The 21,676-nt window shown below is 43.0% G+C and overlaps 1 protein-coding gene and 1 pseudogene across 2 annotated transcripts; one reads left to right on the top strand and one right to left on the bottom strand.

Moving 5' to 3' along the window:
- Positions 1 to 1,346: 1,346 nt before the first annotated feature.
- Positions 1,347 to 3,870, top strand: LOC148189846 (uncharacterized). Its single transcript, XM_088075111.1, has 5 exons — positions 1,347 to 1,473; positions 1,713 to 1,920; positions 2,579 to 2,748; positions 3,232 to 3,426; positions 3,515 to 3,870. Exons 2-5 carry the CDS (start codon positions 1,769 to 1,771, stop codon positions 3,868 to 3,870), a joined length of 873 nt encoding a protein of 290 aa, XP_087931237.1. The 5' UTR covers positions 1,347 to 1,473; positions 1,713 to 1,768.
- On the bottom strand, positions 3,780 to 15,598 carry LOC148189845 (uncharacterized; annotated as a pseudogene). The gene is made up of 5 exons (XR_015776121.1): positions 15,360 to 15,598; positions 13,799 to 13,989; positions 13,568 to 13,661; positions 4,622 to 4,818; positions 3,780 to 4,205 (listed from the first exon to the last, which is right to left on the bottom strand). The product of XR_015776121.1 is annotated as an uncharacterized LOC148189845 (transcript).
- Between the last annotated feature and the right edge of the window lie 6,078 nt (positions 15,599 to 21,676).

Genomic DNA, 21,676 nt, shown 5'->3' with positions numbered 1-21,676 from the left:
TAAAAAACAAAAAACGAGTGGTTATTTGATTTTCATTTTAAAATACAAAAATTCAAATTGTAATACAAGGCGTTTTTCCTTTTCATGATCAAAAGGGATATACGAAATTTTAAAAATGGTTTGATTTTCATTTTCTATTTAGAATAACAAAAAATAAAATCAGTAAGAGACAGAAACGAAAGAAGGTCAGTTTTTTTCATTTTCTGAGACTGGATGTGGTCATCAGCAAGAGCGCCAAATATGTGTGCCAGTGTATCCAGTCCTGTCGGATCCTAGGCTAGTGATAAACCCAAGGTAAAATGTCTTTGGAACCCTACCGTGAAGTTATTTTAGACATGGCAAAAGAGGGCCTGTGATCCGTGGAAATATCTGCACGTATTTCGCAAGAAAGTGGGGGTGGAAGAGGGTTTTCTGAAAGAAATGTGAGGAAATTTTGCGCTGACCATGGCTGCAGCTTAATGGGACTCTCCGACGCACATTTGGAGTTAGAGGTGGCAAAAGCTATAACCGAGGTATACATCTTCTCTTCACGACCTAGATGTTTCTTTCTGTGTGCGTGTGTGTGTGTGAGAGCGAACGTGTTTATGCATACATACGCATACACACTATGTCCGCATCTCTTCAAGGATTATGCACGATTATAATTACAAATAGTTAATAAATCACAATAAAGAGCCTCAGCCTACCATCACTTCTAAGTAATCATCAGGGGTGGAAGTAATTAATTACAAATACTCAAATTACTGTAATTAAATAGTTTTTTGGGATACGTGTACTTTTATGAGTAGATTTTCAAGTCTGTACTTTGACTTGTACTTAAGTATTCATTTCACCATGTAATCTACTTAGTTACTTTTGAAATCATAGTTGAGTACTGAGTACAATTCCAAACCTTTTATCTGCATTTCTGTATGTGGACGAAAAACAAAACAAAACAAAAAAAAGGATGTTAATGATTGATCTTTAATTGATTTTGTGTTAAGAGTTTAACCAGTTAAAATGTATTCATGGATATTAAATCAATAGCCGTGGCAGTAAATGCACCTCATCTAATTTTGTTTTGTTTTTTATGAATACATTGTACTTTTACTGGAGTATTTTTCTAACACCAGTACTTTTACTTGTAATTGAGTAATATTTTAGCAATGTAATAGTACTTGTACTTGAGTACTGATTTTCAGTACTCTTTCCACCACTGGTAATCATAGTCAGCATACATGTAAACCTTACTACACTCCACAAACCACACACACAAACTGCCCTGTCTAATGTCATGATAAACATATATCAGCAGGTGTGATTTTTGAATGTGGAAATCATGTTAATTTGTTATTTTCAAGACAGGACCTACATATGGGAGAAGAATGATGAAGGGGTATCTCGCCATGAAAGGAGTGCATGCTGCAGAGAAACGAATTGGATCAGTGCTCAGAACTATGCATCAGCCTTACCATGAAGCAAGGCGTCAGGCATGTTACTGTCTCAGCCTTCATATTTTACATCATCAAACTTGTGTAATCTGTGTCTAACTATGAGCTTGTGTGTGTGTGTTTTGGTGCTTGTTTAGCTGCAGTTACCGAGCACAAGATTTAAAAAATTCATGTTTTTATCGTATAACCAGATCAAGTGCCCTAATTTATTTTTAATTTTCATTTTGACAGAGGTAGTACAAATAGACATGGTTACATTTATAAAACTTTTAACTGATGCAGTATATGATTAATGGGATTTTTTTATACTCAACCCCGTACCATATCATGCTGAATACATGGGACACAAGATTCATATGGACCAGAATGAAAAACTGGCCATGTTTGGAGTCACCCATGTTTTAGCCCTTGATGGCTTCAGCAAAAAGGTTGTTGCTCATTCTACTATGCCAATAAAAAACAACCTTACCATCTATGAAGATGTTTTCAGGTAACAGTCTATGTATTGCTGTGTACAGTAAAGGGATATTCTGTCATTTTTTCAGTGTAGACATGAGTGTAGTCTCTTTCTGGTTTTAAAGGCTGCTTTACAGTAAAAGGATGCATCTTTAGGAATTTATTAGACTGTGGTAGCTGTTCTATTCTCTGCCTCTACCTGCTTGATAATCATATCCACTAATGAGTCTTTATTAAAAATATCTTATGTGTAAATATCTTAGGAAAGCAACAATAGTCAAAATATCATCATTGTGGTATTCAAAGATATTTGATATTTGATTTTTTTCCCTATTGCCTAGCCCTACGTCCCACTAGTGTTTTGCGCTGGTCATTTGCAGACACTTCTATCTATCGTCTATATTCTTAAACTCTTAAACCCCTAAACCTCAGCCCCACCTATCAGTTATGCCATTCAGATGTTGGAGTGAAAAGAGAGGCTGCAAATAACAAAAAAAAACAACATATTGTTAACAAATAAATTAGACTGTCCCTTTCAAGCCATTGAAATAGTTGTACATATTGCATAACTACCACATTCATGATAAACTGTGACTAAATGATACCTGCTGAACATCATTGTTATAAGTCATTTTTACTGAAAATATCTGATTTGGAATGGTGAAGTCAAAATGGACTTTTTCATCCAATAGGCCTGCAGTACTTGCCCATGGTATCTGGGACCAGGTGCGAGTCGATCATGGCAAGGAGTTTTATTTGACGCTCTTCATGCAGGAGCTGCTGTCATCTCATCACTACAATCAGGAGAGAAGGCCTTATTTACAGACTTCATCCACAAAGGTACATTTTTATAGTTTGTGTGGTTGTTTCAGCAACACTATGCCTGCCTTTATTATCATTACTATTATGGTGACTTCAGCAGGTATTCTTGCATACATTTTATTATTACTATGCCTTCCAAATTTTAGAGTTAACATGATATTAAACACATTACCTTTTGCCAAGAAGGGGTTTATTTTTTTTTTAATCTGGTTATTTATTTTACTTAAAACAACTGCAGAAGCAACCACACTGTAGTTATTCGAATTTTATTTTCTAGTTATGTGATGAGCATTGTTTTTTTTTATCAAACTTTGGGAAAATTTAAAAACAGTAAATTTACTAGCTCATCCATAATACCCAGATAGATGGTCAGCATGCAGATTTAATGTAAATGTGCATATTGACTGCTGAGTCAGTAAATTTACAGATTCAGGACAGGAATTCTGCAAATGACCATTTTTCCTGAATGGACCATAACACATTTTTCACACACCATAACACACCAGAACAAATTGAATGATAGTTGAACGAATCTGGCCTGAAGTCAACAACCGTGTCAACTATCCACTGAAGACAGCCTTACTGCAGTTGGAAGATCAAGAGGAACTAGACATGAACGATGGCCTTGTGAGATACTGTGTATCCAACCTGACTGTTCAGTTGTGCCAGATTGGTCTCACAAGACTGGTGGACTCATGGAATTCTCACCGCATTCCAGGTGAAATAAACCAGTGTTGCGAAGATTAGAATAATTACAGCAAGCACTTTGAAGTTTCAAGAACTGAACTGATTTCTTTATTTTACAGGTAAAGGTGTACCAAACAACTTGGCTGGCATTGGCTGTCCCAAAAAAATCCCACAGGAGCTGCTGCCTCATTCAGTTGAAGCAGCAGGCCTTTACAGCCAACAGTTTGGATCCTCATTGACAACACATTCTACTTTTGGAATTGATCCATTTTCAACTGAACAGGACAAACTAACAGTTGAGAATCAGTTTGCAGAGAAATATTCAGACATTTCAGAATTCTCTAGAGAAGTGGACAACAACATGGCTCCATACAAAGAGGCACTGCTCTCTCATAAACACAACTTTGAAGAATGTAAATTAGTAACTATAACAATTAACTGGTGGCAATGGATGTTTGGTAAAGATAAATGTTAATCTCACGAAAACAGTGAACAGTAATATGATGTCATCCAGCCCAAACATGTAAATGAATTCACATTACTAGTACAAGAACTCTGACCCAAATACAACAGAACACAACATGCCTACAGTATTTGAGTATGAAAGTGCAAAATGTTACTCCTCTTCAAAAAGGGATCTCAGAACAGAAAATGCCTCTGACAGACCATTAACTTCAAATATGTTGCTGCCTTCGGTGTTCCCTTTACATTTTGCACAATGCACAGAGGTCAACTGCCACTGTTCCACACATGTTTTGCAGCCAATAATGCTTCGGCAACACTCTGTGAAGACTGGCTCATCGATGAACTCTGAAACATAAAAAGAGAAAAACTAGTCCTTCTCTGTGTCCCCATCTGTCCTTAATGTGTTTTTAATGTAAAAAATGTGTTTATGTTATAAACAGTGTATATTTGAAATTTTTCCTGTTAATTTCAAACCATTTCCAGGTCTGGAAAACAGTGTTTCTAATTTAAAAACCTTTCCAGGAATTTCATGACTGTGGTAACCCTGACTTTTAAAAGATTCTTTGTTATTGTATTATTACACAATGGGCTGTTACACAAAGGACTGCATCAATACATGTAATAACTGTAGTGGATGAGACACCTTGGTTAGTGAATACAAAAATGTGTATTTGGAAATATTAAATTCTGGCACACACACCAAATAAAATGGCTCCAAAATTATTTTAAATGTGGGGCAATACTATCTTTTGCATACTTACTCATACAAACAACACAGCAGAACCCTTGCTTGATGGCCTGTAGCTGGGACGGAGTCAGGATGACTTTTTGAGTGGTAGCCAGACTGGTGAGCTCTCTGATTGCTGCAGTGACATCTGGTAGGCTCTGTGCTGCCAGTACAAGCTCTTCTACTTTCTCAGTGACATCTCCAATGCCTGCAGCATCTTCATCTTTTCGGCTGTTAAAAGGAAAAAAGCATAGTAGATGTGTACTGGTTGTGATTTAGTGGTTTTGGTAGTGGTGGTGGGGTGGAAGTCTGACCTTTCTGGGAGGAGGATGAGGATGGGGAGAGGAAGCGGAGGAGGAAAAACAATAGCAAAAAAAAAGTGTATATTTGAAACTTTTCCAAAGCATCCTGTTAATTCTAAATCATTTCCAGGTCTGGAAAACTCTTTTTTATCATTTCATAACTTTTCCAAGAATTTCATGACCATGGGAACCCTGTGTAACAGGGTCAGTTATACACTAGCAATGTGTGTATTCTAAATGTATTATTGCCATAATTACACAAAAACTGTGTATGTGTAAGTTTGTTTTATTTATGTTTGGTTTTAGTTAATACCTGACCATTTAATCTTCCGGGTCGGTAAGTGGAACCTTTGTTCAGGTTGTACCCTCTGGGCACATTATGGTGTAATGCCGCCTTTACAAGTAGCGTTTTCGCGCCAATTCGCTTCCCTCTTGTTACCGATCTCCGTGGGAGAGGTAAGCGAATCCGCAGTCCGAGGAAATGTCTTCCTTAACATGTGCTAATTACATTTTCAAGTTCACTGGCTAGCTTGAACACATTGCGAGACACTTACTTTGCACTGAAACATATGTTTGTGTTGTTTGATTCGTGTAGGGGCGTGTTTTGTGGTGATTGACCGGAGGATTTGTGTGTTTTGCGCTGTTTCGTCAGGTATGTTATGTTCTTTTTTTTAATTATTTAATCTATAATTTGTGTGTCGTGCCCTCTTGTTACCGATCTCCGTGGGAGAGGGGCGTGTTTTGTGGTGATTGACCGGAGGATTTGTGTGTTTTGCGCTGTTTCGTCCAGGAGCCATGTAGAATAAATGGAGACTGCCTCCAAAAGATCGACGTATGAGTCTTTCTTCAACACAACGCAAGAGTCAGACACGCGGTCACACTTGGTGCAGTAACCACGGTTACACTTGGTGCCCGTGACAACCCGTGGCATCCACGATCAGCGTCCGTCTGGTCCCGGGATTGGCTGTCGACACCTGGCTCCTGTCTGCTGCTCCTCCCTGTTAGTCCGTCTGCTCCAGCGGCGGCGCCGGAGAACTAAGCGCTCGCTCCAGCGAGCGCCTTGAGGTTTGCTGGCGATTCAAAGCTTCGTTAAAGAGACATTCGTCCTCTGTTTAGGAGTGCGTATTTTTTTATTTATTTATTTTTTTTCTCGTTTCCTTCTCCCGTGTTTTTATTTCATGTTGGTATGTGCTGGTGATACTACTGTGACCAGCCAGTGCATTAGATGCAAGCAGTAAAAACGAGGAGGGTCTGTTATAACTGAGTCTATTTGTTTTACATCAGTTATGTATAATTTAATTTTTTTTGTCATCCCTTACAACTGGTCATGCACATGTGCATTTTAGTTACACTTTGGGGGATTTGATGCTCTTTATTGTGCTAGGCTCATGCTATTGTATTGTGCATAACTGTCACGGTGTGCCTTGTATTCAAGGTTCTTTCTAAAAAAAAAAATATATTTTTTTTTCTGCCAATATTGCACTTATATTGCTATATTAGTATAGCTCTTCGGTAATTGTCAGGGGTGGATTTTCTGAGGTTGATGATATGGAAAACATGCATAATGTCACATTTGGAGTGGGGAGGGGCCAACAGGTTGCTGGTAAGGGCTGGTTGATGTCTCCCGGTGTTCCCAAATACACAGCTGATCAGACAGTTAACCCACTTTTGACCCCCACTGCTAGTTCACGCCTATCACTCAGTCAGACCCCCAAGCACCAAGTCATGTCTGTTGATTACTATGGAACATGATAGCAAATCTGGCTAAACAGATTGGAGAAAACATCTCAGCCAGCCTTAACACTATGCCAGCCTAGTACTGCCAGCCTCAGTCTCCCATCAAGTCAGTCATCCAGCGATACTGGTTTATCACAGTTAAAGGTTGTTGTGCAGTCAGACACCAAGCTCCACCTTACTTCAGGGGTGATCATGTTGATGTGTTTTCTGTTCATGAATGGGAGGACATGATGAGATGTTACCTGAAAAGGGTGAAATGTGACACTCATGCTGAAATGTTTGACCTGATAATGTCAAGACTAACCGGTAAAGCTCGGGATGTGGTGAAGGTGTAAGCTCCATGGCCGTCCTGAGCTGAAACACGGTCGAACCTGCCCACAGCTGTGTTTGACATATTGAAAGGTAACTTCAGTGAGCTGTCATACTCTAACTTGCCCATGAAAGATTTTTACAGCACCATTCCACGTGCTGGTGAGAGTGCGATGGACTATTGGATCCGCTTAACAAGTCCATCGATGCTGCTGATGAGTGTCTCCGAATGAGGTAAATCTGTGGAGGACCCCAGTGCTGAGTGGTCTTGATGTTTATTAATCATTGTCCCGACCCCAAGCTTGCCATGTCATTCCAGCTGAAGGCACCCTGATCGGTGGACAGCATCTGTGGTTCAGGATCGTTTAGATACTCACCTGGGGAATATGAGACAGTCAGCAGCCCAGTCCAAATGCGCAGTGGATTTGTGAAACCTACAATCAGAGCATGTGTGATTCTTTTCACCCTCTTGATCTTAGCATGTCCCAGGCTGCTTTAGTAGCACACACCAGCGAAGCCCCTACTAGCTCCCAATGGCTTCTGCCCTAGCCTACAGTCAGACCCAGTCAGACACCGTTGTGGTGAGGAAACCATGTGAGTCTGCTTCTTTGCCCCTGCCTCCTTCTGCCATTTCTGGCCCGGCTCTTGCTGCCGTTGAATCTCCTACTGACAATTCTGGTGTTCAACAGGTTGTGGCGATGTTTGACAAAGTTCTTTCCTTGTGCAACGCTTCCCTTGCAGCCAATCAAAGGCCAGTCAGCCGTCAGCCAGACAATCGTCAACCAACACACACGCCAAACTGGTCATCCCGTAACCGCAGTCTTCTGAGCTCTTTGCATGCAAGGTCTGTGGTTCCAGGGACCACTCTACCCATGCACATTGTAGGCTTTATAGGTTGTGCCTCAACTGCTTCAGTCCTGGTCACATTAGAAATCAGTGCCAGGCCTCTCTTTCCCCAACCATGCCATCACCTTCTCCCTCAATGCTGATTTAAACTAAGCTCGCCTGTGTCGTGAGAGGGGTAGCATGGGCGGTATTAGTGACACCCTCAGTGAAGAAAATGACTTGCGGTCGATCTATGTGAACTGCTGTAGTAGTGTTCCTGATGACAAGACAGTTATTGTTGTGGGTTCACATAGAGTAGAAGGAGCTAGTGATCTGTTTTATGCTCCAGTATCTATCGGAGGTCAGTCTACTTTTGAAGGGATGCTTGATTCGGGGAGCATGTCATGCACACTCAGTGTAGAGGCCGAGTCTGAGCTTAGAGCCGCTGGTGTTCTCCCCAGTCCTCAGCCTGTGCCTGAGAGGTGGTTCTTGCTCGGCTGTGGTGGCCTTCGATACAACCTACATGTATCTATGACCTAGAAATTGAGCTTTATGGGTCAAAATTTGTTGTGCCAACTTTCCTTGTCCAGGGCAGAGAGACAAGCTCATCATTGGGAGCAATGTCATTAGGCCTGTAATACAGAGGATGAAGTCTGATGAGAGTATTGGGGCTCATCCACTCCAACACTTCAGACCTGATTGTGAGCAATTTCTTCAGTTGCTCAGCTGCATCACCAGGTGGTCTGGTCCTGAACTGCCTGATAAAGTTGGCACTGTCAGCCTCGGCAGGCTATCACTCTTCGCCACAGGGGAGTATTTGGTATGGGGTAAGCTGTCCAGTAGTGCTCCTGTGTCACCTGGGAGCACTGTCATTGTGGAGCCAACCTCTTCCCGTTCAGCTCCTAAAGACATCATTGTCGGACGGGTTGTGACACCCATGTGGGGAGATCGTTGGGTCCCGATGAAGATCCTTAACCCAACAATGAAACCTGTGACACTTTCATGCATAGCGCAAAAGTGGCAGATGTGTTTCCTTGTGTGGCGGTGGAGGACCTCCCTCTTTCCCAGGGTGTGAGTAGGCCACAGACCCGGCCAGTCAGCTGACCCTAACACCAACTCCGGATGCCACCTCTACCCCTTGCAGCGGCTTAAGGACTGTGGGTTGGCAGACATCAACCTTGAAGGCTGTGGTGTCAGATGAATGGAAACAGCGGCTTGCTGAACTTGTGCTCACTTACCAAGATGTCTTCTCCAAAGACAAGCTGGACTGTGGGGAAGCGAAGGAGTTTGTCCATCGAATTCATCTCACTGATGATCGCCCTTCAGGCTGCCCTATCGCCGTGTCCCTCCAGCACACTATCATAAACTGAGAGAGGTGTTGTCTGAGATGGAGTTGAAAGGCATCATCAGTAAGTCAGTCAGTGAATATGCTTCGCCACTGGTCCTTGTCTGGAAGAAGTCAGGTGAGCTGAGGATCTGCACTGACTTTCGCTGGCTTAATGCCAAGACCGTGAAGGACGCCCACCCGCTGCCTCACCAGGCCGACTGTCTTGCTGCCCTTGGTGGGAACGCCTTTTTCAGCACCATGGATCTCACATCGGGGTTCTACAACATCCCCCTCCATGAGTCCGACAGGCGGTACACGGCCTTTACGACACCCTTAGGCCTGTACGAGTACAACCGACTCCCCAGGGCTTATGCAACAGTCCCGCATCATTTATGCGGATGATGATCAGTGTGTTCGGTGACTTGAACTTCTCCAGCCTCCTCTGTTATCTGGACGACTTACTCGTCTTTGCTCCATCCGAGGAGGAAGCCCTGAAGCGGCTGGAGGCTGTCTTCTGTGACCGCTTAGAGCCAACAATCTGAAGCTGGCGCAGAAGAAGTGCTACTTTCTGCGCAGGTCTGTGAGGTTTCTTGGTCACATGGTGGACAGCAGTGGTGTCTCAGTCGCGAGGAGAAAGTGAAGCCATCTCTGCTTTTAGGAAGGAGGACCTCATGCATGATGACGGCCGCACACCATCTCAACGGAGGGTCAAATCTTTCCTTGGGATGGTGCTGTATTACCAGCATTTCATTCCTGGCTGTTCTTCCATCGCAAAGCCACTCTACACCTTGACTGCAGGGCAGAAGAGGAGGGCTAAAGGTTCTTTTGGTCGGAGACGAGCTGGTACCTTCCGAGAGCTGACTCCTCAGGACTGGACTCCTGCCTGTGAGAGAGCATTTGACGATCTGAAAAGGGCATTGCTCAACAGTGTGGTGTTGGCACACCCAGATTTTGATAGGCCTTTCATCCTCTCCACCGATGCTTCCCTTGACGGTCTGGGTGCAGTCCTGTCGCAGGTGCCTGCTGGTGAGGAGAAAGCAAGACCCATCGCCTTTGCGAGTAAAACCCTCAGTCGCAGTCAAGCCAACTATCCTGCCCACAGGCTGGAATTCTTAGCTTTGAAATGGGCGGTTTCACGATTTTAGCCACTGGCTCAAGGGTCACTGAGTTCACTGTCTGGTCCGACAACAATCCGCTCACATACATCTTGACCAAGCCGAAACTTGGCGCTTGTGAGCAACGGGTGGGTCTCTAAGCTGGCTCCATGTGTTCCTTTGAGATCAAACACATTCAGGCAGACTGAATGTGGTGGCGGATGCCCTCAGCAGAGACCCATTTGTGAAGCCCTGAGGCAGCGGCTGCTGTGTGAACCTTATTCCAGAGCTGCTAGAGCAGGTGTGCGATGTCAGTGATGGGCCAGCGTGCGAGATCTTTCCACCTCACGTGCCAGCCACAGTCACTAGGGGTTCCCTCCCACTCTGCTGCTGAGGGCTCAATGTCTGAGGATGATGTCTCCTCTTCTCTCCTCTTTGGATGAGTGGGACTCTGCTCCCAGACAGCGTGCAGCCTCCATGGCTGACCACCTCACCACCTTGGCACTTCCTGGCCAGGACGTGTTGCCCTCCTTGTCTCTTACTGAGCTTCAGTCACACCAGCAGCAGGACCCAGTCATCTCAAGGGTCGCTCACTATGTTGACAGGAGGCACCAGACCTTCCAGGCGTGGGCAGCTACAATGAAAGTCAGCCAACCCTGAGAGTCCTGAAGCAATGGGATAAGTTGGCGGCTTCTGAGCGGAGTCCTCTATAGAGTGACAAAGGATCCCCTGACCAAACAGAAGAGGTTCCAGTTTGTTGTACCTGAGTCTCTGAAGGCAGATGCATTGTCAGGTGTTCATGACCACGCTGGTCATCAGGGGTCAGCCTCGCACACTTTCTTTGGCCGCCAGCGTTTCTTCTGATGCGACATGGAGAAGGATGTCCGCAATCATGTGAAGCACTGCCACAGATGTGTTTCTCAGCAAGACTCCCGAGCCTTCCGCAAGAGCCCCTCTGGAGAGTATTAGACCTCTGCCCCTCTTGAGCTTGTATCCATCGACTTTTGGTCAGCAGGACAATCACAATAAGTCAGTGGATGTTCTTGTAATCACCCGATCACTTCCACGAAGTTGGCACATGCTTTTCCTGCCAGGACCAAACTGCTAAGAGGGTGGCCAAGAAGCTGTGGGACAACTTCTTCTGCATCTATGGCTTCCCTCAAGCGCCTCCATTCTGATCAGAGCAAACTTTGAAAGTGAGCTGATTGCTGAGCTCCTAAAGTTGTCAGGGTTGACAAGTCCCACACCTCACCTTACCATCCCATAATGGCAGCACAGAGGTTTAACCCGTGCCTTGGGAAACATGTTGAGATCTCTGCCCTTACGCTCCAAACAGAAGTGGCCGCAAATGATCAGACCATGACATTTGTGTACAATTGCACTGTTCATGAGACCACTGGAGTTCAGCGCCTTCTACTTGATGTTGGAGAGTCCCTAGGCTACCGGTCGACCTTCTCTTCAAGAGCGTGCTCCATGATGTGACTGTGTGTGACTATAATGCCTATGTAGAAATCGCTTTGGAAGACCTGCACTGTGCCATGGCACTGGCTCAGAGGAACTGCAAGGCTGAGCAGAGACATCAGTGTGACCAGTATAACAAAGCGGGTCAAGGTCAGCCTCTGTCTCTCGGTGACCAGGTGCTGCTGGCGAACAAAGGTGTCAAGGGAAGCGTAAGCTCTCTGACAAGTGGTTGCCTGTTGTACATACTGTGGTGGCCTCAAAACCGCCTTGCATATCTACCCGGATCAGAGATCCAGGGGAATGAGCGTGTAGTTCACGAAACCTGCTGCTTCAGGTCAACTTCCCTTCCGCTGGAGGAAGCCTTGGTTAATGAATTGGTGCTTCCATGTCCATACCCACCCCTGGCATGACCGAAGCCCCCTGATTCTGTTTGGCATGAGACTGATGTGTCTGGTTTGGACACTGCAGCTGCAGGTTGAGCTGTCCTTGCTGGTTCTCTCCTGAGTGTTGATGACTGGGATGATGGCGTACTGCCTCATGGGTCCGTGAGCAATCCTCCATTGATGAACCACCGGAGTTCAGGCTGTCAGAACCCCTTCTGTGGCGGCCTCTCTTGCATGGTGGTTCTACCACTGCTCTGGACCCCCCTCATAGCCTCCCCAGCTCTCCTGCCAACCAATACCTGTCAATCCGCCTCGAGCATCTGAACTTACCTCACGGTTTGTGAGTTATTAGACCAGTGTGCCCGATTGATTGAGTCCATGCTTTAACTTGAGTCCATTCTGGGGTTCAATCAGGCCCCGTTCTGTTCTTCATGTGAAGTGTGTGGATCAGGGTGGCGTGTTATGATTAGCTGCTCTGTATGTTATTATGATTACATGTTGCTATTTAGGGCCCTTTTTCTCTCTTTTTTCTTTTCCTTTTTTTACTCACCTGCATCGTTGGCCTGTGTATGTGTGGTGTATAAGGCACCTCATTTTGTCTGTAGAGTACTGTGAGTCCTTGCTAGGCGCCAAGCAAGTCTCTCGTTCTCTTATCCTTTTATTGGGAAGCTCTTATTGCTGCTTGATGTAATTTGTTGTTTTTCTTCATGGCCTGTGTGATACTGTGATTGTTTTGCTACCCAGATTTTTGTGTAATTCTGGGGGTGAGTGTAACAGGGTCAGTTATACACTAGCAATGTGTGTATTCTAAATGTATTATTGCCATAATTATACAAAAACTGTGTATGTGTAAGTTTGTTTTATTTATGTTTGGTTTTAGTTAATACCTGACCATTTAATCTTCCGGGTCGGTAAGTGGAACCTTTGTTCCAGGTTGTACCCTCTGGGCACATTATGGTGTAACGCCGCCTTTACAAATGGCGTTTTTAGCGCAATTCGCTTCCCTCTTGTTACCGATCTCCGTGGGAGAGGTAAGCGAATCCATGCCAGTCGAGAAATGTCTTCCTTAACATGTGCTAATTACATTTTCAAGTTCACTGGCTAGCTTGAACACATTGCGAGACACTTACTTTGCACTGAAACATATGTTTGTGTTGTTTGATTCGTGTAGGGGCGTGTTTTGTGGTGATTGACCGGAGGATTTGTGTGTTTTGCGCTGTTTCGTCAGGTATGTTATGTTCTTTTTTTTAATTATTTAATCTATAATTTGTGTGTCGTGCCCTCTTGTTACCGATCTCCGTGGGAGAGGGGCGTGTTTTGTGGTGATTGACCGGAGGATTTGTGTGTTTTGCGCTGTTTCGTCAGGAGCCATGTAAGAATAAATGGAGACTGCCTCCAAAAAGATCGACGTATGAGTCTTTTCTTCAACACAACGCAGAGTCAGACACGCCGGTCACACTTGGTGCAGTAACCACCGGTTACACCTGCATAATAGATTTCATTGTTTGGACAAATAAGAGTACTATGAATGCTTAATATTACCTTGTTCTCCTCCTTTTTTTGTCCTGCAACTCCTGGAAGTCCTGTTCTCGTACAGCAAGAATCTTTCATGCATTTTGTTTCCAGTACTGTGACCCTTTGGAGTGGGGGTGGAAACCAGGAAAAACCATTACAACTTAAGTGGTTGGTCCAGACATGAGGAATCATGTGCCATCTAATATTCAATCACTAAAGTTAATACTTAAAAAATTAAATAAAATCAAATGTACCCACCTGTTGTTCCTTCTGACTCCAAAATTGCATTCCCTTGCGCATCAGTCAACACCACAGGGTCATGATTTCCAATAGCATCTTGTACTTTTCCGATGATCCCCTGCAGGGGAGCCTCACATTCCAAAAACCGGACCACCACCGTTCTGCTGGGACTCAACCTCCCACCAACCACCTCAGCGAGGTACACTGATCTGTGAAAATTTATAAAAATAATTGCTGACACACAGAGCATTCATAATCCTGGCAATGGCTAATGATGATGTATACCAACAATAACTAGAAAATGCGGCAATGATTTTGTTGTGTTTTAAGATGTATGGAAAATACAGTACTTTGAAAAATAGTTTGTGTCTGACATTGTTTTTCCACAAAAAGAGTCAAATATATTTTATTACAATCCTTAAAATTACATCTGTTCCTTCTACCTTATTACAAATTCCACAATCTATAAATGTACCAATATTTTTTGTCTCGAAAGTTTAACTGTTGGACACAAGATGTCTTCAAGCTTCAGGTTTCCACATCACACTCGTGTAAGCTCAACAGACTTGGCTTCCAAACTTGTGATTTCACAAATCATGCTCTTAGGCCCCCCTTAAACTTGGATTTTCAATAAGCACAGAGAAACATTCCACTTTCAGCAGACTAATGTGAAAACAGCCTTCTGGTGACAAACTGTATATACACATCATTCTGCACAGTGAAGCTCAAACATCCAACTGTTGGAAGAGGAGGAAAAACATTTGAGTTTATATTAGGGATACACAATAAATACCTGTTCTGAAATAAATTATCAGCTAATATTGGCTTATCCAGCAATATCGGTCCATATCGGTCCATATATTGGCTATACTAATAAATGATTTGACAGATTCTCACAGCATTTAATTTGAATTTGTAGACAAAATGCTCTATAAAAGTTGTACATTTGTGAAGTTTTTTTGATGAACTTTACTAGAAAAACTAAGTGAAAATTTTAAGAATACACAAAATCTGAACCTTTCTGGCCCTCAGTTGTGCAGAAACTACAGGTAATATGTGCGTCTTTTAAAAAATACAAATCTGAATTTACCAGTTGTCTATATCAGCTATGAGAAGCAGGTCATTATCGATTATCAGTATCAACTGAAAAACAAAATCCAGATTGTGCATCCCTAGTTTATATTCCTTCTTCTATCTTTAGGCTGATAAACATGAAAATTTAATTATTTCTTCCTTGGCTCAGGACAAATCTACACACAAGGTTTCATACAAATCCACAAAGAACTTTTTGAGTTATTTTGCTGACAGATCGAGACATAGCAAAAACAGAAGTAGTGGAGGTAATTAAAGTTCTGTCAAAAATTTTAAAATGTGCAAAATACATGTAAATTAATGTAAATGGGTGAAATGCAAGTAGTATGAACTATTAATATACAACAACAACTAACTGCAAGGAAGGAGACAACTAGGTGTTTTCGCAATAAAATCTAACTGTATTTTATTTCCCTTCCCTTAATTTGTAAATTTGAAGTTATAAATTGTATCACTATCATTTAACAATGATTTAAGTTGAAGTTACCTGTGAAAGGTTTTAGAGACAGTGGCTCGAGGGGGGGCTGAGGCAGTCCGCTGTGGAGTTGAACTTGTAGTGGTTGCAGGCGTGCGCATAAATGAAAAACGTTGACCTGTGCTATTTGCAGGTCCTGAGATGTCCTCAGCCTCACCATGAACCTCATAATGAGTCCTTGGATTGAGGTCCAATGAGCTGAAAACACCAGATGCCCCAGGAAATAATGCCACGTTTGAATCGTCAGTCATGTACAGACTACAAGATGAGACCTGTCAAGAAATTCATAAGTCAAATTATAATAAATACATTTTCATTTCCGATCCTTTCTCAATGAACATTTTTCAGTGACTACCGGGGAATCTTTTCCAAACACCAGCTTTCTACATGACGATATTATTGTATGTTATAGGGGGAGGTTGAAATGACAATGAATCACGGAATTAAATTGTCTCTAATTAATTTATAATCCGCAAGGTTATGTGAGGTGGTGGGAGAGCGTCATACACTTCATGGCTCCGGTCAGAGAAGAGCGTTTTCAGTGACATTTTAGATCTTTACTACATATCTGTGACTTGCTACCGATAGCAGCATTAACTAAGAACATTTAAGAATTGAGAGGGAGATCAGCTCCTCTCTGTGTGACTGTGAACACAACTGTTGCAGTCACCACGTCAACTGTCTGTTCAATACACAGGGTAAGCTAGCTGAGTTAGCCAGTTAGCTTATTATAGTAGCTGGCTATACCTTGATATGGCTTTACAGCATATGACATCCCTCTGCTCTTAGACCCTCAAAAAAAAAGAACCCCTGTAACCCCTGTAAGAACCCCTGTAACGATGGGGAAAAAAAGGAAGAAACCTCACGAAGAGCAGCAGAGGATGATGAGGGATCCCTCTTCCAGGACGGACAGACATAAAATAGATCTTGTAAATAACAATTGAATTACAATTATGACAAAAACGAAAGAGAAAGAGAGAGGGGAAGAGAGGGGGAGAGAGGCACAGCAATAATGGTAACAGATGCATGTCATATTACAATAACGATAGGTGTGAAATTATTAAATGCACTCTATGATGATATTGTAGGTGTTAATAAGAGTCCCATGCATATATTGATGGTGGAGGTCTGACTCATAATAATGTCAATAAAAGGTTGCGTCAAGCAAGATCAAGGCATCGGTGCAACCAGGACCCACAACACAGGCTTAGCTTCAGACAGGACTAAAGCAATGGCAAAACCAAGACCACGATCAGGGCGAGCCGGGGTACAGTATCAGTGTAGCCACAGCACGAGCACGACCAAAAGCAGGGTCACAGCACCAGCACAGCTATCAACACGATCAGGCGCAGCCAAGACTGCAGCCAGGATCCAGGAAAAACTAGGAAACAAGGGAGCAGGAATGCTCTGGAGAGGCAACGAGTCAGCGTAATGCAGTAAACAGACATGAGCGTTTTCAGATGGAGGGAGCAAGAGAAGGAAAAAAGAGCTCAGTGTATTATAGAAAGTCCCCCCGACAGATTAAACCTATGTCAGCCTAACTCAGGGCTGGTCCAGGCAATCTGAGCCAGCCCTAATTATAAGCTTTATCAAAGAGGAAGGTCTTAAGTCTACTCTTAAAAGTGGAAACGGTGTCTGCCTCCCTGACTGAAACTGGAAGATGGTTCCATAAAAGAGGAGGTTTTGTGTTTGTTAAAACACGTGCAAACTTGATATCATAACAAACACAAACACAAACAAATGTGCAAACTGATCCACTAAGGGTGCGCACTGAGGATTGTGCCTTTAAATAAGCAAGACAGCACGTCATCTTATCATAATGGAATAAATAGAAATGTGGATATGGCGACAGCTGCGCACCAAAAAAATGCAACATAATAAATATGCATTTACAGGTGTTTCTTCAGTGAAGAATGTACACAGACAGTGAACATATGTGTCAATTAGTGTGCTGTAAATCTGTTTGGGACATCTCATGCAGGTATCAGTTCTTAATCAAGCTCTCACTAGACTGTAGCCTCCATCAGCTGTGATCACTTGAATAACACTCTGGGTAGTCCTGCAGACTGGTTAGAGATACACAATACCTGATATAAAATAAAACCAGTAAAAAAAAGAGTTTTCATGTCTACTCAAGCAGACTGACTACATTTGTAGGCTACTTAAACAAATCCCTGAGGAAATAAAAAGAAAAGGCATTAGACCTTTGTAGCCCATATATTATCATTTAGCAACATTGTGTCTGTAGCTGCTATCCAGACCTTACTGATGTGATACTGAAAACCCACTAACCCTTAATTTGCGGTTAACGGCCTAACGTTACACAAAGGATGGATCAACAGAAATAACTTAACCTGCCAGGCAGGGCAAGCCGGGGTACAGTATCAGTGAAGCCACAGCACGAGCACGACCAAAGGCAGGGTCACAGCACCAGCAGACTGCAGCCAGAATCCGGAAAAATTAGGAAACAAGGGAGCAGGAATACTCTGGAGAGGCAACGAGTCAGCATAATGCAGTAAACAGACATGAGCGTTTTCAGATGGAGGGAGCAAGAGAAGGAAAAAGGAGCTCAGTGTATTATAGAAAGTCCCCCAGCAGATTAATCCTATGTCAGTCTAACTCAGGGCTAGTGCAGGCAATCTGAGCCAGCCCTAATTATAAGCTTAACCTGCCAGGCAGTTACAATGAGCTGCAATGACTTTTCCGTCTTACTTCGCGATGATCCACGTCGGCGTTTCACCCGAACTTTGACAGTGGTTAACCTAGTAATGTAAATTGATGAAATGTGGAGAGAGACGGTGTTGAATGTTTGTTGCTAACCACTAATGTCAGCTAACCCATAAAAGAAATAAAAAACAAACAACAGTTATTGTGGAGCACCTTGGAACCGAGATTGTCGACCCAAGGTAAACAAGGTAATTGCTGATATTTACTGCCTCAGTAGCAGGCAAATCCTTCAATTCAGTTGAAAAATCGCTCTTCCTCTAAGATGAGGATCACATTCAACATATGTAGTGATTTTCGGTTTATATCTTCCTCTTGTAATAGCATCTAAGCTGGCACAATATGGACTTTCCTCTACCTTTGCTGTAGCTGCTGTTTACTTCCTGTCCTCCACCTGAATTTCGCGCATCAACAGAATCACGTGTCGGCAAACAAGCTATTTCATTGTCCAGCCATGTTAACAGCACAATATGGAGTCTTCCGTGGTAAACGTCACCAAAACTAATTAACTTTCTGTTTACAGTTTTACATTTCATTTCATCAAAACACTCTAAAACTAAGAATGGAGTGTCACATTAGCCTGACCTCATAAGGTATGTATTTATGGTCTCATGTACAGTTTACCAACTAGTATAAGTAGGTAAAACAGGAACAATGAGGACAAGGTGCATTTAGTTTCCTTCTGAATGCTTCTGAGGATAGAGAGGGGCAAAGCCTCCCTCACAGGTCCTCAGAGCAACTACACTGAACCTAAACATTCCGCCTCACTGTTATCCAGCCGATCAGGACATGCCTACTCAAATATATGCATACCCCGCAAGTATGGGAGGCGAATTCCAGCCATTTTCCTATTCAACAATAAGCATGTTGTTCACTCTGGATCAACCTCTTCAGGCTTGGCTCCTGAGAGGGATGGGCTGAGGAGGGCTGGATAATCTGTGCGGGTGTAGCCAGGACAGTTAGTTAATCCCGACCACACTGCATTGTGTTCTGGTGTACAACCAGATGTTGGACACTGGCATATTTTGTTGAACTCAGGTTTATTCCTGTATTGAGTCCGTAGTGAGCAAAACGCTGTCATGTGTATTCTATCTTCACACCAACACGCCACGTTTACTGTAGACTAACAAGAAATTGGAAGTAATGCAGTATGTCCACTTACAGTCAGAAGAGGGCGCAGTTGTATAAAATAAATACATTACTTCCAATACCACAAGGAATAACTTTGAAACTGCAGGCCAAATGATAGATTTTGTCAAAATTACTACATATTGGAAAATATTCTATATTGAACCAATACCAAAAAAAAAATACAAATTTTAAATGTACATTGTCAGTAATTTTTTCTATCTGCTACACAGGTTGTGCAGACTATATAGGCATTGAGAGTAGGGTCATCCACTGTCTGTTACAGGGCAAAGTGGCTGGGGTTCCAGCGCTGGTGCAAGAAAAGGAGGCTAGATCCCCTATCAGGCACGTCAGCCATCTCTTCCTGCCATGAAGGTTTTGGCAATGGGCCGGTCTTTGCCCACCCTCTCATAAAGCAGGTCTTGCAGGGGGTCAGAAGTAGGGCTTCAACTAATGATTATTTTGATAATCGATTAATCGGTGGATTACTTTTTCGTTTAATCGATTATTCAGATTTAAAAAAATGAAATTGGAAATAATAATAAAATAAGCATTTTTTCTCTCATCACTTTGCTCAAAAACATATTATTATTGACAACAGTGCAAAAGTGCAGAGCATAAACAGGCGGTTGCTTGAACATCCCTGAGCCGTCAAAATAATATTAAATTCTAAATAATAAATAACTACAAAATCAAATATGAACAAGAAATAATTCAAAAATTAAATGTTGACTGCTTTTACAACATACCGTTACGTTTTCTTGGGCCCATTTCACACATCGCGCGTCGCATGTGTTTCATGCTTGTGGTGTTTACACATGCTGCTGCTGCTGCATCGCTGCTGCTGCATCACTGCTATTGAACTGCAGTAAAAAGTGGTATAGAGTCAACTTAATAATCAAAACATCACTTTCACTGTCTATTTTTGCTGAAAAATGCAAGGGTCACACATAAAAAATCAGTAAGCCACCACTTCTCTAGATGTGCTGGAGCTGACACGCAGTGGAGACGCGTCTGACAAGTGTGCATGCTCTAATTTGATAACATGGGCGCCGAAACTAAAAACAACATCCTCTGCGCTGCCCAAGGCAGTCCTGATGCGTACTGTGTGAAACGGGCCTTACTTTAAAACTGAACATACATTGTTTTTAGTCGACTAAACCCTGCACTTTCGTTTTAGATACTGCATCATTACCGTGGTGCTTCTGTGCCACTAATTTGTCTTGTCACTTCTGCATATTTTGCAGCTAACACACTTCCTTATTTTGCATAACGTGAAATGCTCCCAAAGTTTTTTAAGTTTTCGTATGAAAGGTTCTCTCTGCCTCCGCCATGCCTGTTCAAAACATCAGGTTCACCAGTCTGCATGTGACATAAACAGTCCTGCGACACAACGAGTGAAGTAATAAAAGCGTGACACAACGAATCAATAATTTCATTTGTTGCCAGCACATTTAATAATTGATTAGAATCAATTTGATTAATTTGTTGTTGCAGCCTTAGTCAGGAGTCAATGCCCAGCCTCCTTCTCATGATGGGACCTGCCATGGGTGCAGGAGAACTTGGTGAAGGGTCCCTTTAGGCCTCTGGAGCACTCCTTTCTGGAGTCATTGTCATTCAAGACAGTTTTGTTGCTTGCGATGGCATCAGCTCAGAGTGTGTAAATAACTGCTCTATTGGTGCATTCCAGTTGCTTGCTGCTTTGTGGTGACTGCAGTGGGGCCTCTCTTTCTCAGACCAAATCACACCCCAAGTTCAGGTCGAGAGTAACACAGTTTGATGAATTTTTTTCCGTCACCCTATGAGGGGGACAGGGAGGCAAAATTGCATCTGCTCTGCCCTGTTTGTATGTTGGCTTGTCATGTTGAATGCATGGCTCCCTTCAGATGCACTGAAAAACTTTTTTTGTGCTTTGCTGATGGTGTGGCTGTTTGGGCACTATCCAAGAAATGCCTTTTGAGTAGGCCTTGCATCTCCCAAACCTACAGGTGGTCCATGCATACTCAACATGTGTGTAACAGTGTCAACAGCCTTGTTCAGTGGGATGAGTTTTGAGGACACTTGTACAACAAGGTTGTGTTCTATGCCTTGCCCGTTCATGTTTTTTTTTTTTCTCTTGGACACGTCAGGCTCCTTTTTGGGGTCTGTGCTTGCTGGAACGACACAGCACTAGTGAAAAGTTATGGGTGTTTATCAGTTTTGTTCTACCTGACTCCCCTCTGGGCCTGATACACCAACATGGTTCTGTGCTCCTTGATGACTTGAAAAATGTGGTGTGCAGAGTGTCTATAGTTCGTCTTTCGAACCCTGCCCCGTTAAGCCAAGGCTCTTCCCGTTTTGGTTGTTTAACTGCTTCCCGGGTTACAAAGAAGTGGGCAGGTTACGACAACTAACTTTCAGTCGGTCAGGATCAGTGTGGCTGGGGCAGTATAATGTTACGACAGGGCATTCAGGGTGAAAATACATGCTTGTAATTA

The sequence above is a fragment of the Plectropomus leopardus genome, chromosome 3, assembly GCF_026936395.1.
Source record: "Plectropomus leopardus strain MGB_pleo_1.0 chromosome 3, ASM2693639v1, whole genome shotgun sequence".
Classification (NCBI taxonomy): domain Eukaryota; kingdom Metazoa; phylum Chordata; class Actinopteri; order Perciformes; family Serranidae; genus Plectropomus; species Plectropomus leopardus.
The sequence above is the reverse complement of the archived record's forward strand: the minus strand, read 5'-3'. Positions and strand labels throughout refer to the sequence as shown.

What these genes read in the sequence shown, in the direction of transcription:
- LOC148189846 (XM_088075111.1), top strand. Translation starts at nt 1,769, where the DNA reads ATGGGACACAAGATTCATATGGACCAGAATGAAAAACTGGCCATGTTT. An exon ending in ATCTATGAAGATGTTTTCAG is followed by an intron (nt 1,921 to 2,578) that starts GTAACAGTCTAT and finishes TTCATCCAATAG; the next exon opens with GCCTGCAGTACTTGCCCATG. An exon ending in GAATTCTCACCGCATTCCAG is followed by an intron (nt 3,427 to 3,514) that starts GTGAAATAAACC and finishes TTTATTTTACAG; the next exon opens with GTAAAGGTGTACCAAACAAC.